The sequence below is a fragment of the Neodiprion pinetum genome, chromosome 1, assembly GCF_021155775.2.
Source record: "Neodiprion pinetum isolate iyNeoPine1 chromosome 1, iyNeoPine1.2, whole genome shotgun sequence".
Lineage (NCBI taxonomy): Eukaryota > Metazoa > Arthropoda > Insecta > Hymenoptera > Diprionidae > Neodiprion > Neodiprion pinetum.
Window position 1 is genome coordinate 5356047 of NC_060232.1, and position 12975 is coordinate 5369021.

General features: G+C 40.8%; 1 protein-coding gene across 1 annotated transcript in view; it reads left to right on the forward strand.

Moving 5' to 3' along the window:
- Positions 1-12975, forward strand: part of LOC124216220 (uncharacterized) — a 196073-nt gene that overhangs the window by 75772 nt on the left and 107326 nt on the right. Inside the window, exon 4 of the mRNA XM_046620485.1 lies at positions 5067-5126. Coding sequence (XP_046476441.1) covers positions 5067-5126 — 60 coding nt within the window. The remainder of the gene's footprint in view (positions 1-5066; positions 5127-12975) is intronic.

Genomic DNA, 12975 nt, shown 5'->3' on the forward strand with positions numbered 1-12975 from the left:
GCATTTGTCCCAACCTTGAAACAGTACCGTGATTTTTATAGATTTTTTGTCCGACTAGTTGATTATTTATAAATATTAAAAGTGATTTTGAAAAGGATGTTTTTTAAATGCTCAAAAAATTTCCAAAAACTGTATGCCCTGTCTTGAAATGTTTGGAAAAGAAAAGACAGTTGTCGAGAATGTTTTGAGAATTTTAAAAAACGTCCTTTTTGAACCACTCTCAATATGCATATATAATTGACCAGCTGAACTAGAAATCTGGAAAAAATTCAGGGTACTATATCAGAGTTGACAATTGCAAAAAAAATTGTGATGAACATCAAAAATGATTAGGGTGCGAAGTTGTTTGGGTTCGCACGGAATTTCCCATATACACTATACATCAAGGGCAGGTTTCATCATTTTTAATAATCGAAGATGTGATATCGATATCGACGGGTGACCGATTAAAAGTGTATTGAACCTTGTTGGACAAGGGTCGACATAGTTTAATAGATATTGCAGAATCAGAGTGTCGGCCCGATGTTACGGTGGTCTAAAATTGTCCAAGAGACAGCGAGAGCAAGTTTTTAGTTTTCGTCCAATACAGCCGAACGGAATGTACAAATCGCAGAATTTATCGTACAAATTAGATTCGTATGATTTTATCGTTGATTTACATTTGAAAAAATATTGAAATTGTAAAGATTATATTCACTTGATCCGAATATTAATGACGCAATATTTTTTATACCCGCGCGATTTAACTCGCGTTTCAGATAAAAACGAGTCTGAATAAATATGCCAATGTTACGCCATGTTCAGAAGACCAGTTTCATCAGTAGAAATTGATTTAAATTCCGTAAATCTTCACATTAACAATCAACAGGCTTTAAAAGTAAGTACCCAGGATTGTGATTATAACTTCCCTCGAGTTTCTCGCGCCTTTTCCGCACGCACTAACATCAGATTTTTACCAGAGCAATTCGCGTCAGAGAGGTGAAGAAACAAACACCAAGAAAAAAGTCGATCACTCAAGAGCGCGGAAATATAACGCACGTGGAAAGATTGAAAAATTGGTTGACAAAGATGTACGTAAATTAAGCGTAGGTACTGAATTACGAGTTGAACGATGAAAAAGAAAATAAAAATGAAGTGAGAATTCGTAAAACGTCGCCCAAAGTTCCGGCATGCAGCTGAATTTGGGATTGCGGTAAATTTTTCAATCTTCGCAGGTCGGCGGTCTTGTTTCAGTTAATTAACGACAAAGTCAAGTGGGTAGAACATTTAAAAAATATGCACGAAACAAGGGGGAAAAAAAGACCGAAGTGCGGAGATAAGATTTTTAAGTATTAACAAGCACTCACCCGGGGCTCCAGCCTCGACGTAATTGTTCACCGGGTCAACGACGAGGAGAAAGCTCAGGGCGGGTCCGATCGCCGAGGAAGGCGACGCCATTTTCATACCGGGTTGCGTTGTTACAGGTGAAACGTTTAACGTCCACCGCAGAGACGATACCGAGGTGGAATATACACGTAACAACGCATCACGCCGAATCGCGGGGGCTTGAGAAGTAATCGATTAATTGCTCTTGAGTCGTTCGTTTAATCGACTGGTTTCGAATTTTAATATAAGAACGATCAACCGAGCTTGCAACACCTGTAGAGGTATCTTAAATTACTGTTTATTACACCGACGGACATGAAAAGCTTGTACGTAGGGTTTTGGAATTGAAATCTATTAAACCACAGCTTCGTGAGTACCTATAGCAATATCGGAAATTGAAAGGGAAAAAAAAGTATTGAGAAAAATCAAGGTAAAAGTAAGACTGTACATGATATATAATTAATTAATCGCGACTGGATTCAAATTGGAGTTCCGCCTGGATGTTTGTTTGTTGAAAAATTTTCGCGGATTATTTTTCATACCGTATCAGTTGACCGTTAGCTTGATCGGTTAGTCAGTAATTGGCTTGGAGTTTGTATATAGTTGGTGGGTATAGGTACTGATTTCCCATCTGGATTTCTCTTATTTTACTTTTTGCCTCGATCCTATGCTTTTTCAATTGAGAAGCCTGCGGGCTCTGGAAACCCTTGGGATACCTGAGATTCTATCTCTGAAAATGCTACTCCGCGATGCTGCGGAGATAAAACCGCGGGCTAATGAACAAGCTGGAAATCTCGTGCTTATCAAAATAAACCGAAACACCGCCTTTGATATTTGCTTATCAGTTATAAGTTTGTTTATTAATCGACGTTGTTACTTTACTCACGAAGGGAATGTTTTCATATTTATTAAAATTTTCAACCGGCTTGTTGGTTTAACGCAATTTTTGGCGGCATAAGTGAAAGTTTTATTTCTTCACTATACATGTATCACGCATATGCCTATCTACGCTTTTTATTTTGCCATTTAATCCATTCAAATTTCCATCACCCGAGATTTTACGATCGGCAATTTCCCCGTCGCGATTTTTCTTCTTCCTTCAATTTCCGTTACTTCCTTTCAAGATTACTTATAGGTAGGATCTCTGCGGAAAGAAGAGTGAATCTTTACTTGGAGAGAAAATATATATTCGGAATCTCTTTCGTCGAATTTTCGCACATGATTTATCAAATTTTCCTTACCGTAATTTCGCTGGTTATTTTTTCATTTTACAAGCAAGGCGGGTACCCATTTTTTATTTTTCTCAAAATTTGAACCGATTTTGAAAAACACTAGAACCTTCCGGTTTTTCATTCCTCTATAAGCGATTTAAAGAAAACTTTTACGATTACAAAAAATTGAAACAATAAATAAATATACTCGTAAAGATGTAATTCAATTTTACGATTCTTGAGTGAGCGCGTTATGGCTATTCGTACAAATTCAATAGTCGTTTCATACATTAGTGTACTTACAGGTAATACGAATTTTTTATATCATGGTCGTTGGATTATTTTTACGTCACGGAAGTTTCGCGTATGCTGGAACAAGAGAAAAGAGAGGAGATAGCGTAACGACATTTGATAATTCAATTCTCATACCGTCTTCGTTCTCGATTCGTTCTTTCGCGAAAAGGAAAAAGAAAAAAAGTGATCAATTCGCATAAATGCACCAGCCACGTTGCGTCCGCCGATATAACGAAACTCCAACAGCGAAAGACTGAGCAGATATATTCGTTATAAGAGTTATTTTAGGATTATTACCAATTTTAATATATCCAACTTTATCTACCTACGTATTACGCGTAATAAAGTCTGAAATGTATATGTATATAATGGGTAAACTAAACTTTCGAAATATATAATATACGAGAAAAGTTGTCCCATTTGTCTCATATATGTATAACAATGTACATAGCGCGTGCAGTTGAAGTTTTTGCAATTTAAAACCGTGCCGCGCAAACCGATCAATCTTGTTGTTTCAAAACTATTTTCCCCGATAGCTGTTTCATGTACTCGGTCAAAGCTACCGCATATATAATATTCAACGTAATTGAAATTTTACTTCTACATCATGTACCGCATATCTAATATTATACCATACGGCTCTGCACGAGCGTATTGCAAATGCCTGGTTATTATTGTAACGTTTCATGACACGTATTTCCTTGCAGATATGAATAAAACGTTATTCAGTTTACACACCCTTAACTTCGATCAGCGGTTCGTTACGTTATTATACCTACAGTAAAATTGACTTTTAACACACGAAAGTCCGGGAATAATTTCCGCGAAATTTCAATGAAACTTCGATGATCCTTAATTGGTGCATAAACGACGAAAAGGATAATAAGTCTATCTGTAAGCCTGTGTCGTGAACACCTGCGGCGGTGTTAAAGCTTTGAGGCGAAATTAGCGACAAGTGTTTAAGGCTGGTGCGGCAGAAACGCAGGGATATACAGGTACTATGTTTTATTTCCGAATAGTAGAATGCGGTACGTGTGAATCTATTAGCATTTCCAAGTGGACAAGGGGAGATGTTCGTCCACCAGTTCGGCACCAACTATACTTACTCGGTGTGGGGTGAGAGATAAGAGCAAAGTTTCCAACGATCGATAATTTTGCTATAACACGAGGGCAGGAATCGGCGCGGAGGAGACGGGAAAGTTAAACTTGCAGTGTCACCACACGAGCTTGCCAGAGAGTTGCCGCAAAAGCTTCGCTTCAAACTAGTTCAACTGGACGTGCGGTCATTGTAATAAACCAAAAAAAAAAAAGAAGAAATTAACGCAAAAAAAAGAAAAAATCTCTTCTCATTCTAACACGACGTGCACTTTTCCCCATCCGCCTTTCGATGCAAAAATACGAATTTTGGAGCGAGATAATGATGTTTTGTAAAAATAAGTGTCATTCATTATTCAAGCTTGAATTTATCGAGTTCAATGTATTATAATTATCATCCTATCATTATATACAGATATTGATAAATTGATACAGATAACGTTAAAAATTGACGTTATCTTCTTTGCAAACTCAATGATTACCATTAAAGTTGAAGGGTTAGATTTTCAGATAATTCTTGTACGAATTGCAAGGCGATGTATTCTTCGCTCAAGTGTTTCAGTTACCGTTAATACAAAGTTGTCCCTTTAACTCATCCAGTTTTCGGTTCTTGTCAGTTCTAAGGCGGAGTTCGTCTTGTTGATTTAGGGTTAGGCTATCGCGTGTTTGCCTTAACTTTGTGCGCAAACCTTACCGATAGAGCATAGGCGCTTGCCTGTATACATTTATACATGCATATCCATACGTATGTCGCGTATCATCTGTCCCGCACACCAAGTCTGCATTATACGTGTAACGCTTTGGTCACGTTTGAGTTGGTAAGGAGTGCGGAGTATCGGGAAGAAAATTTTATGCCGGGTCATATTTACGAGGGCAATTATCGTTGCCGCTGTTTACGGACAATGTATTGTTACAAATTAAGGAAATTTGTGTTTGCTGTTGGTCTACAGGCCACATTAGGCGCCCAGAACTGACGGATTCTCGTTAGTTCGTTTTTGCTGTTCAACCTGCTGAAGATTCATGCTTATTGCTTTGCACGTATTCAATTCTATTATCGTACTGTTAGTGGTGGGTTTTACAATGTTCAAATTTTTTTTACAGCCTACGATTTTCGGCACTGTGGCTTCCGATCTCAATCCCAAGGATGGCAACAGTCGAAGGGTGAGTTCTTTGTACTGTAAAAATTATTATTCTCTTTTGACGTTGTTTCATTTATTTATTTACTTTTTTTTTGTTTACCCCTTGAGCGATGGTATATATTGAGGATTGTATACCGTATTAAATATTAATATTGCCTACAATTACAAGTAACCCCGTTTTTTAATGATGAAAGAGTATTTGAAACCCCAGATCAAAACCCAGTCGTTTCAAGGATTGCGGAATTCAAAAAAAAAAGAGAGAAAAAACTTTCGAGGTGTATAAATTTTTCTATTCCGTTTGGATAAAGAGAGCGAGAGTTGGCGAGAAAAATAATCACAGTGTTTATAGAATGACACAGACGTGAGATTACGAGTCGAGGTGTCGTTCTTATTTCAATTTGTTCAGTATCTCATTCCTCGTTACGTAAGAGAAACTATTCGGATGTTGAGAGAGAAAAAAAAAAAAAGAAACCGTTCACTTTGCGACCTGAAAAAATCTCTTCCCCGAGGGAGATTCTGAGGATTCAAATTTGCACAGATCAAGATTAATGATTATCCGTAACCGTGCTACTACGGATTGACCGATATTCGTATTATATATTACTATCGTAGCCCGATATTTAGCGCCGAATTAACCAGTAAAAAAAAAAAAAAAAAAAAAAAATTCACCTCTCACCCGTATCAACTCGACCCTGTCTCGCCTGAATAATTACTCGGGTGTAAGGAATCCGTTCCTTTTATACGAAATATATCGAATGGTCGGAAATCGTGAGAGATCCGCCGGCTGGTCCGCATCCGCACGGAGGTAATCGAATCTTGGATAACGCGGCTCGGCGAGTGGAAAACCGCCACACGAGACACGCACGCACACACGCATGCGTACGGATTCGGCTTACGGGGTGGCCGCGATGCAGCCGCGTGAAGGCAATTTGTCACCTTTAGTGAGGTGTCCCGGTGTTTGGTTGGTGTAGGGCTAGATTAATTACTCGTGTCCTGCAGCGGCGGGATGCGCGAGGAAAGGTTTTACCCCTGCAAGTTTGTTTGCCTCCTGCGGCCGGTTCGCGACCCCGGACGACCTTTTGCTCGTATTTCGGTGCTATTGCTTGTCCGTCGGCCCGCCTAGTTTCGGTTTAAATCTGATACGAAGACCGACCCGCTAATGAAACTATTTTCCTTTCCGCCGTACGAGGCTTTCGAGTTTTCGTACACGCGGTATTCAGCCATCGTCAAGTAGCACCACCTACGGCAGCAGCAGCGGCAACGGGAGTTTCGGAAACCGAATTATACCAATGCAAATTTCAGCCGCACAACCCGAGGACCATAATCCCGCAACCTCCGAAAACCACGTATAGGAACCAGCTATTAAAACCCGCGTCTATATGTATACGTGCATACGTACATTGATACACAACTGTGTCAGAGTAATGAGACTAATTCTACAAAGTCCTTATTATATGTAGTCGCTGCACCGGTTGTTAAAGCCTCTGGCTTAGATTTGGCTGAACTGGTTTCAGATCACATCCTCGCCGCCGCGTATATAATTAACGAATTCGTCAATTATGTGTTATATATCGCAGCTGCGAATTTGCATCGTGACCTTTTATGCCGATCGGAGTGCGTCGATAGTTGTGCATATCGTACGTTCGATTAGAAACGAACACAGCGCGACGGGTGCATGTGTTAACGTATAAGTAAAATCGCGTACGAGTAAATTTGAGCAAAGGGTGCATAATTCGGTAACCTCTGACCGGGATTTCTTTTCGCTATAGGATTAATTGAGCTGACAACTGGCCTGCGAGTATTCACCCCTTTTTCCACTCAGCTTATACCTGTACATACCAATTTGCCAATTCAGCACGGTGGCGGCGGCTTCGCTTGGCTTTAATAGTTTACCTCCCACCCCCTGTTGCCCCGACCCAATCAACCCTCGAAGAAGTATACGTTAATAATGAATTTGACGCCGACCCCTCCGCGATCAACGCCCGGCCAACAATAACTCTTGGATTATACAGAGCCGCTTGCGCTGCGTTACTGCTTCTAATGCGGAAACCATCACCTGACGGTTATACCAGGCGAAGACCGTCGGGCAGCTCGGAATTTATTTATAGCAGCGCTGTTGAAAATCATACCTAGGTATATACGTAACGCATGTAGGTATACGGAAACCGGATACGGACACGTGTCGGCGGGCTGACACGGGCATGAAACTGACCTGTCGTAACCTTATCTCTAAGGGTACAAACGCGATTCCATCGTCAGAATTCGCTGACCTGGGGTAGGAATATATTCGATGTCGTGACGGATCATTTTATCTTGGCTTTCCTGGTTGGTTTTTTCATTTTTTTTTTTTTTTTATTTTTTTTTTCCACCCCTCTTTTTTACCTCGAACGTTTCGCAATGTTGAAAAGGAAATGTATGTTACATTCTAAATTCGAAGCCTCTTCACGCGGTTTCTACCCGCGAACCGTGCGGATGATCCGTACTGAAAAGTTTTATGCTAATTAAATGTGTTCATGGGGAAAAATAACATGAAAAGAAAGAGATAAAAAGATTCGAAGCCTTCGTCGAACCCGCGAGAAAAGTGCCGATGTGGAAGCGTAAAGAAAGTCAAGAGATAAAAATATGCCGCATTAGCAGGAGTTTTGCAAGTCAAGTATTATATACCTAACTTATGCTGTGTTATATCTGTATAGGTAGAAGCTTGCTGAATAAACGGATAGAGGATATTTTTCGAAAAATAAGTACGACATTTTTAATATATTGTAGAAAATTCAATTTATTGCAGCGTATATTATTGGTTCAGGAAATCGCCGCTTTTCTTATACTTACGATTTAATTCTTGGCAAAGAATTGTAGAGTGTTGGTGAAGAACGAATTGCTGTATGTAAAATTGATACGAACTCTGAAAATTTTGATTCTGTAGTCGTGAGAGATTTTTGATTATTGATTTAGTGAAACAACGAGGGAAAAAATTAAGCACGCGGTACCTAGTAGGCCAAATGTTCTCAGATGCAATGTTTATATCACAGTTCGTTATACAATTTTGATAGTATAATCTATCGACCCGCAACTCTCCGCATCCGGTGCGGAATAATTTTGTATTCGTCACATTTAACCGCGGGATTCGTGCATATAAAAGATTATTCAAGTATAGATATATACGTACTTATATAACAGATTCAAATAGAGAGAGAGAGAGAGAGAGAAAGAAAGAGAGATTGCGCCCTCGACCCAGATAAATTTATGCAAAACTTCGGGCTAATTAGAAATCCTCTTATAAGGTCTTCGAAACCGGTGAAAATAACGATGAAAAACGAGCTGATTCATATTGCCAAGTATTAGGGTGGTCCTTAAAAAGGTTGTTTTTGGATTTTGGCCAGCTAACCCCTTAAATCGGCTCCAAATTAAAAATTAATTTCCCAATTTTTTCAGATTTTTATCTCAACTCTAACCCGTGCACGTAAGAGGGTGGATTTCTCCATTTGACCACTTTAGGGGTACATTAAATCTACCCAACGAATGTCGATGAAATTTGGTATGCAGAGGTTTTTTGGATCGCTGATTACGCATCTCAACTGAAAATTGAAAAATTCAAAATGGCGGATCCAATATGGTTAAGAAAAACCCCAAAACTCACTCGGTGTTGCCATATTGGATGCACCATTTTGAATTTTCAAATTTCGAGTTCAGATTTGTAATCAGCGGCCAGAGAAACTCCTCCACACCAAATTTTTTTTTATCGAAATCCGTTCGGTGGATCGAACGTGCCCGTGAAATGGTTAAACGGGGAAATCCACCCTCTTACGGGCACGCGTTAGATTCGAGATAACAATCTGAAAAAAAATGAGGAAATTATTTTCGAATAATTCGAAATCGATTCGGGGTGTGAGCCAATCGACATTCAAAAATGACCTTTTCAAGGACCACCCTATCAAGTAGGTATACGCAATACATTCCCCAAATACGTTGCGAGGAACATTCCCACATTAGGAGAAATAAAAAAAAAAAAAAGAAGAAGAAATAAATCATCCCTCCATCCTTCTCACTCGCCTCCAGTTCGCGTCTGTTGCGAGCGGTAAGCTGTAAGCAGGTGTAAACGCGGGCCCGTCTTCGTTCGACACACCGATCGCGCATTCCGTGAGCAGACGAGAGCCTACGCCCACCTCCGTAGATGTATCTCGGTTCGACCCTACTCATTGACCCTATAGATTGACCATTCGTAGCCGAGAACGTGCGGACCGGATTACAGGATGACCGGATGACCGGAGCCCCGATGCCCCGATGCCGACGCCTTTGGAGCCGAGAGAATCGATTGTAGCGCGATGCCTGGACCCGAGAGCTTTTTATCCTTCTCTCTCGCCTACGTGGTCGAGGGTGTACCTACTTTATACTCGGTGATCCCTTTTTCGATACGCTGCTGATCTCTCGTGCGGGAAATCTCATCCGTGAAGATGTGCAACTGTTGTACCGTTAACTGCAGGGACATTTATGCGTACGGTACGAGATGAGGAACGTTTTTTATAACGGTCGTGACTAATTCCAAGACAATTTGGTAAGATTGTACAGTTTGTATCGTAAGCTGTTTTTCAGTCTGACGAGGCGATTGATCGAACGTGCGGTTTCTTGGTACATTTAACTTGAATATTCGCACAATATTTATAATTAAATAAAGTACGAGGGATTGGGTTGAAAAATTGTTGGTGAGGCGTGAAAAAAATTCTTACGTTGCTCGATTTCAACGCGATTATAATGCAACCTGTACGACTGTTTTTAATACACAGAGCGCTTATCCTCCGCTAGTACAATGCTCGGTTTTAACTGAAAGCATCGTTCGTCGGTAGCAATCAACTTTTCATGATTATGGTAAAAAATGAAACTATACGTATAGTTAACCAGTGTGTGTTGGATGTGACGGTAAATTCTTTGTTACGTATTATTAATTCTCTGTATGTGAAAGCAAATTTGGTGAATTTTTTAACGCACAAATCAGGTGTAAACGTCCGAATCCTCGACCCGCACTTGGGGATATTAATATAGTATCGATTTATGTTGAACAAATGTATCAAATACATAAAGTATATAGAAACGCAAATTGATTTCCGCATCTCTCTGAAATGGCTCTACCAAATATTGATATCACAGCTAAACTAGACTCTACGCAAACGCTTCTTTCTCACACTCACACCTACGCACGGTTTTCAATTATTCTCTGCAACGTCGTACATTATATTCGCACATAGGAATGAAAAAACACTTTTTTGCACCTCCGCAGCCGCAGCCTTGGAACGCGCATCTTGAATCATATCGTTTTTTACGATATGGAATTTAAATAACTGCAAACGAGCTGCGCAAGCTCTCTTCTTCCTTGATCTCGTTTTCGATCCCGACACGGCGCCGCGAATGGTATCCTCCTAGCCATCGTAGAGTGTTATAGCGATCTGCACTCTGCGGTTCCGCGCTTGCAGAGGTCGAGTTGGACCCAAACGTCCTTTGACGAGGTTCGCCCCCTCATGGCGCCGGATAATTGTTACAAACTAGCGAGCGACGGGCGGCTCGATCGTGTGTCGTTAATTTCGGTACGCGTCGGTCCGTACGCCTCAACCTCGGATCAGATTATCAGCTCGGCTCTCGGCGGCGCTATAATGCGTGATCACGTTCCTCTTTAGGCACGTCCGCGTTGCGGCAGAAGGCCAGTTATCGCCTGTAATTTCTATCCCTATTTCTGTCAATTTTAGCTTCATTTTGTACCCAAGCCTACTCAGATGTATATTCGAAAGCTTTAGATGAAAAGTTGCACTGCAGAAAAGGAGCTCTCTTATAGTATACATATATATAAAGGTACGAGTAGCGGATCCAGAAGCGCGTCTAATTTTCTCTGCGTGGCTCGACTATAATCTGCACGATCTTATACGTATATATATATATATACGTACGTGTGTATGTATGTATGTATATAAAAGGAGAAGCCCTTCGAAAGTGAAAAAATGCTTATAATCAAGTGGCGAATAAGCGAAGTGCGAAACCTTTTTCTACCCTCTTTCTTTATACCCTCCTATACTATGCTCGTCGTCTTCTTCTTCTTCTACCTCCTACCTTCGTCTTCTTCTTCTTCTTCTTCTTCATCTTTTTTTTCTCTCTTTTTTTTTTAAACAAAACGTGGGACCAGGACAATGCCCTGAAAAACGTTGACGCAGCGAGCGCGCACCCTTCCGACGCGCATAAACGTATCAAGATAGTACTTGGGTAAAAATGAAGCCCTAACGACGACTCGGCCCTCGCCAGCGTTGGTGAGTTTAGCCCTGACGAGGGGGGCGGTGGAAGTGGGAGAAGGAGGGAGAGGGAGGCCCTTGACGGCGTGAAAATCTGCATCTTTCTACCGTTGAGGAAAAAAGTTTATATAAAATTTATAATAAGCTGACTGAGTCTAGCCTGCTGTAGGACCACTAAGTCTCGGCCGTGCAGCCCGCAGATTAAAATCTTTATTCGAACAACGAAACGCTCCGGAAATGTGTCTGTATATGCGTAGGTATATATACGCTGTGTATATGTGTGTATGTACGTATATAGCTATCCGCTCCGCACCAAGGGTTAGTCGCAGGCACGCGCAACCAGACAATTTTCCATCCTCCATAACTTTTAATTAGCCGGGAGAGAGAAGGAGAGGGAGGAGAGCGCTTTTATCTCACGGTATACGTATATATATATATATATATATATATATATATATATATATATATATATATATATACGCACGCACATATATATGTATATTAAGTCTATTGTAACGTGGAAATGCGGTTTGCGAAAGTGACTCGCCGGCCATTTTTTTTTCTTCTACTTTCTTTTTCTTTTTTCTCGTAAGTAACCGCAAATTTCGAGACCTCGTTTTATTTTTCGTCTGTCGCGACGGACGATAAAGAACTGCGGTACGGACGGTCACCGATGGGGTGAAAATTAGCCGAAGCGATGTATATGTTCGTAATCTTACATGTGAGGCAGTATTCTGTATAAATATTTCTAAAACTCTACGAAACTATGCGTATGATATAATAGTTTTGAAGTGGTGCGCGAAACGTTATAAAAATATAGGTTCGAAGTCGTGCGTGAAATGACGATGAAATGGTGTGAAATTATTGTAAAATTCGATCGTGAAATATTGCGAAACGCACGCACGAAGAGGTTCATGGGAAATATGAAATCGTTGGGGTAGCCGGATTTCGAGGCAACTAACATCTCGAAATTTATCGACACTGCAGGTATTCGTATACAACTATTGTATTATTACGTACATGCAGATGATTGAAAACAGCCCTGAGAATAATGATTAAACAGAAGTGAAAATTGGGTATAAAATCTATATTCTACAGAATATTGTCCGAATCGCGGTTTGTGAAATGCGCTGGCCTGTGTATAACCGCATTGTTTTCGCCGATTCAACGTTTCGGCTACACGTATATCTGCGATCCGATATTCTGCCAGGTTTTTAACCCGCCAGCGTCATGCATGGCGGTAGATGCGTATCAAATCCTGCAGGGATTCGGTGCAGCGGCAGCGGCAGGACACAAGGGACGCAAGGGATGATCGAGCCCGCTGATTCAACACAATCTAATTTAATCCATTTAAACCACGGCGCTTACCTAATCCCTCCGTACACCACGGTGTACGAATAACAGTAACCGTACAGAGACCTGCGGGTTTATAATACTTAATGCACAACGAAACGCAATTACGCCGCCCGTCCAACTTCACCCTAATCTTCTCCGACAATCTGATCTCTAATTTACCTCAAATGAACCGTTATGCTCGCGCGCCGTTGCATCTTTTGCCCTTTCATTTCGCCCACCCGAAGGGGAAGATGATGGGGGGGAAAA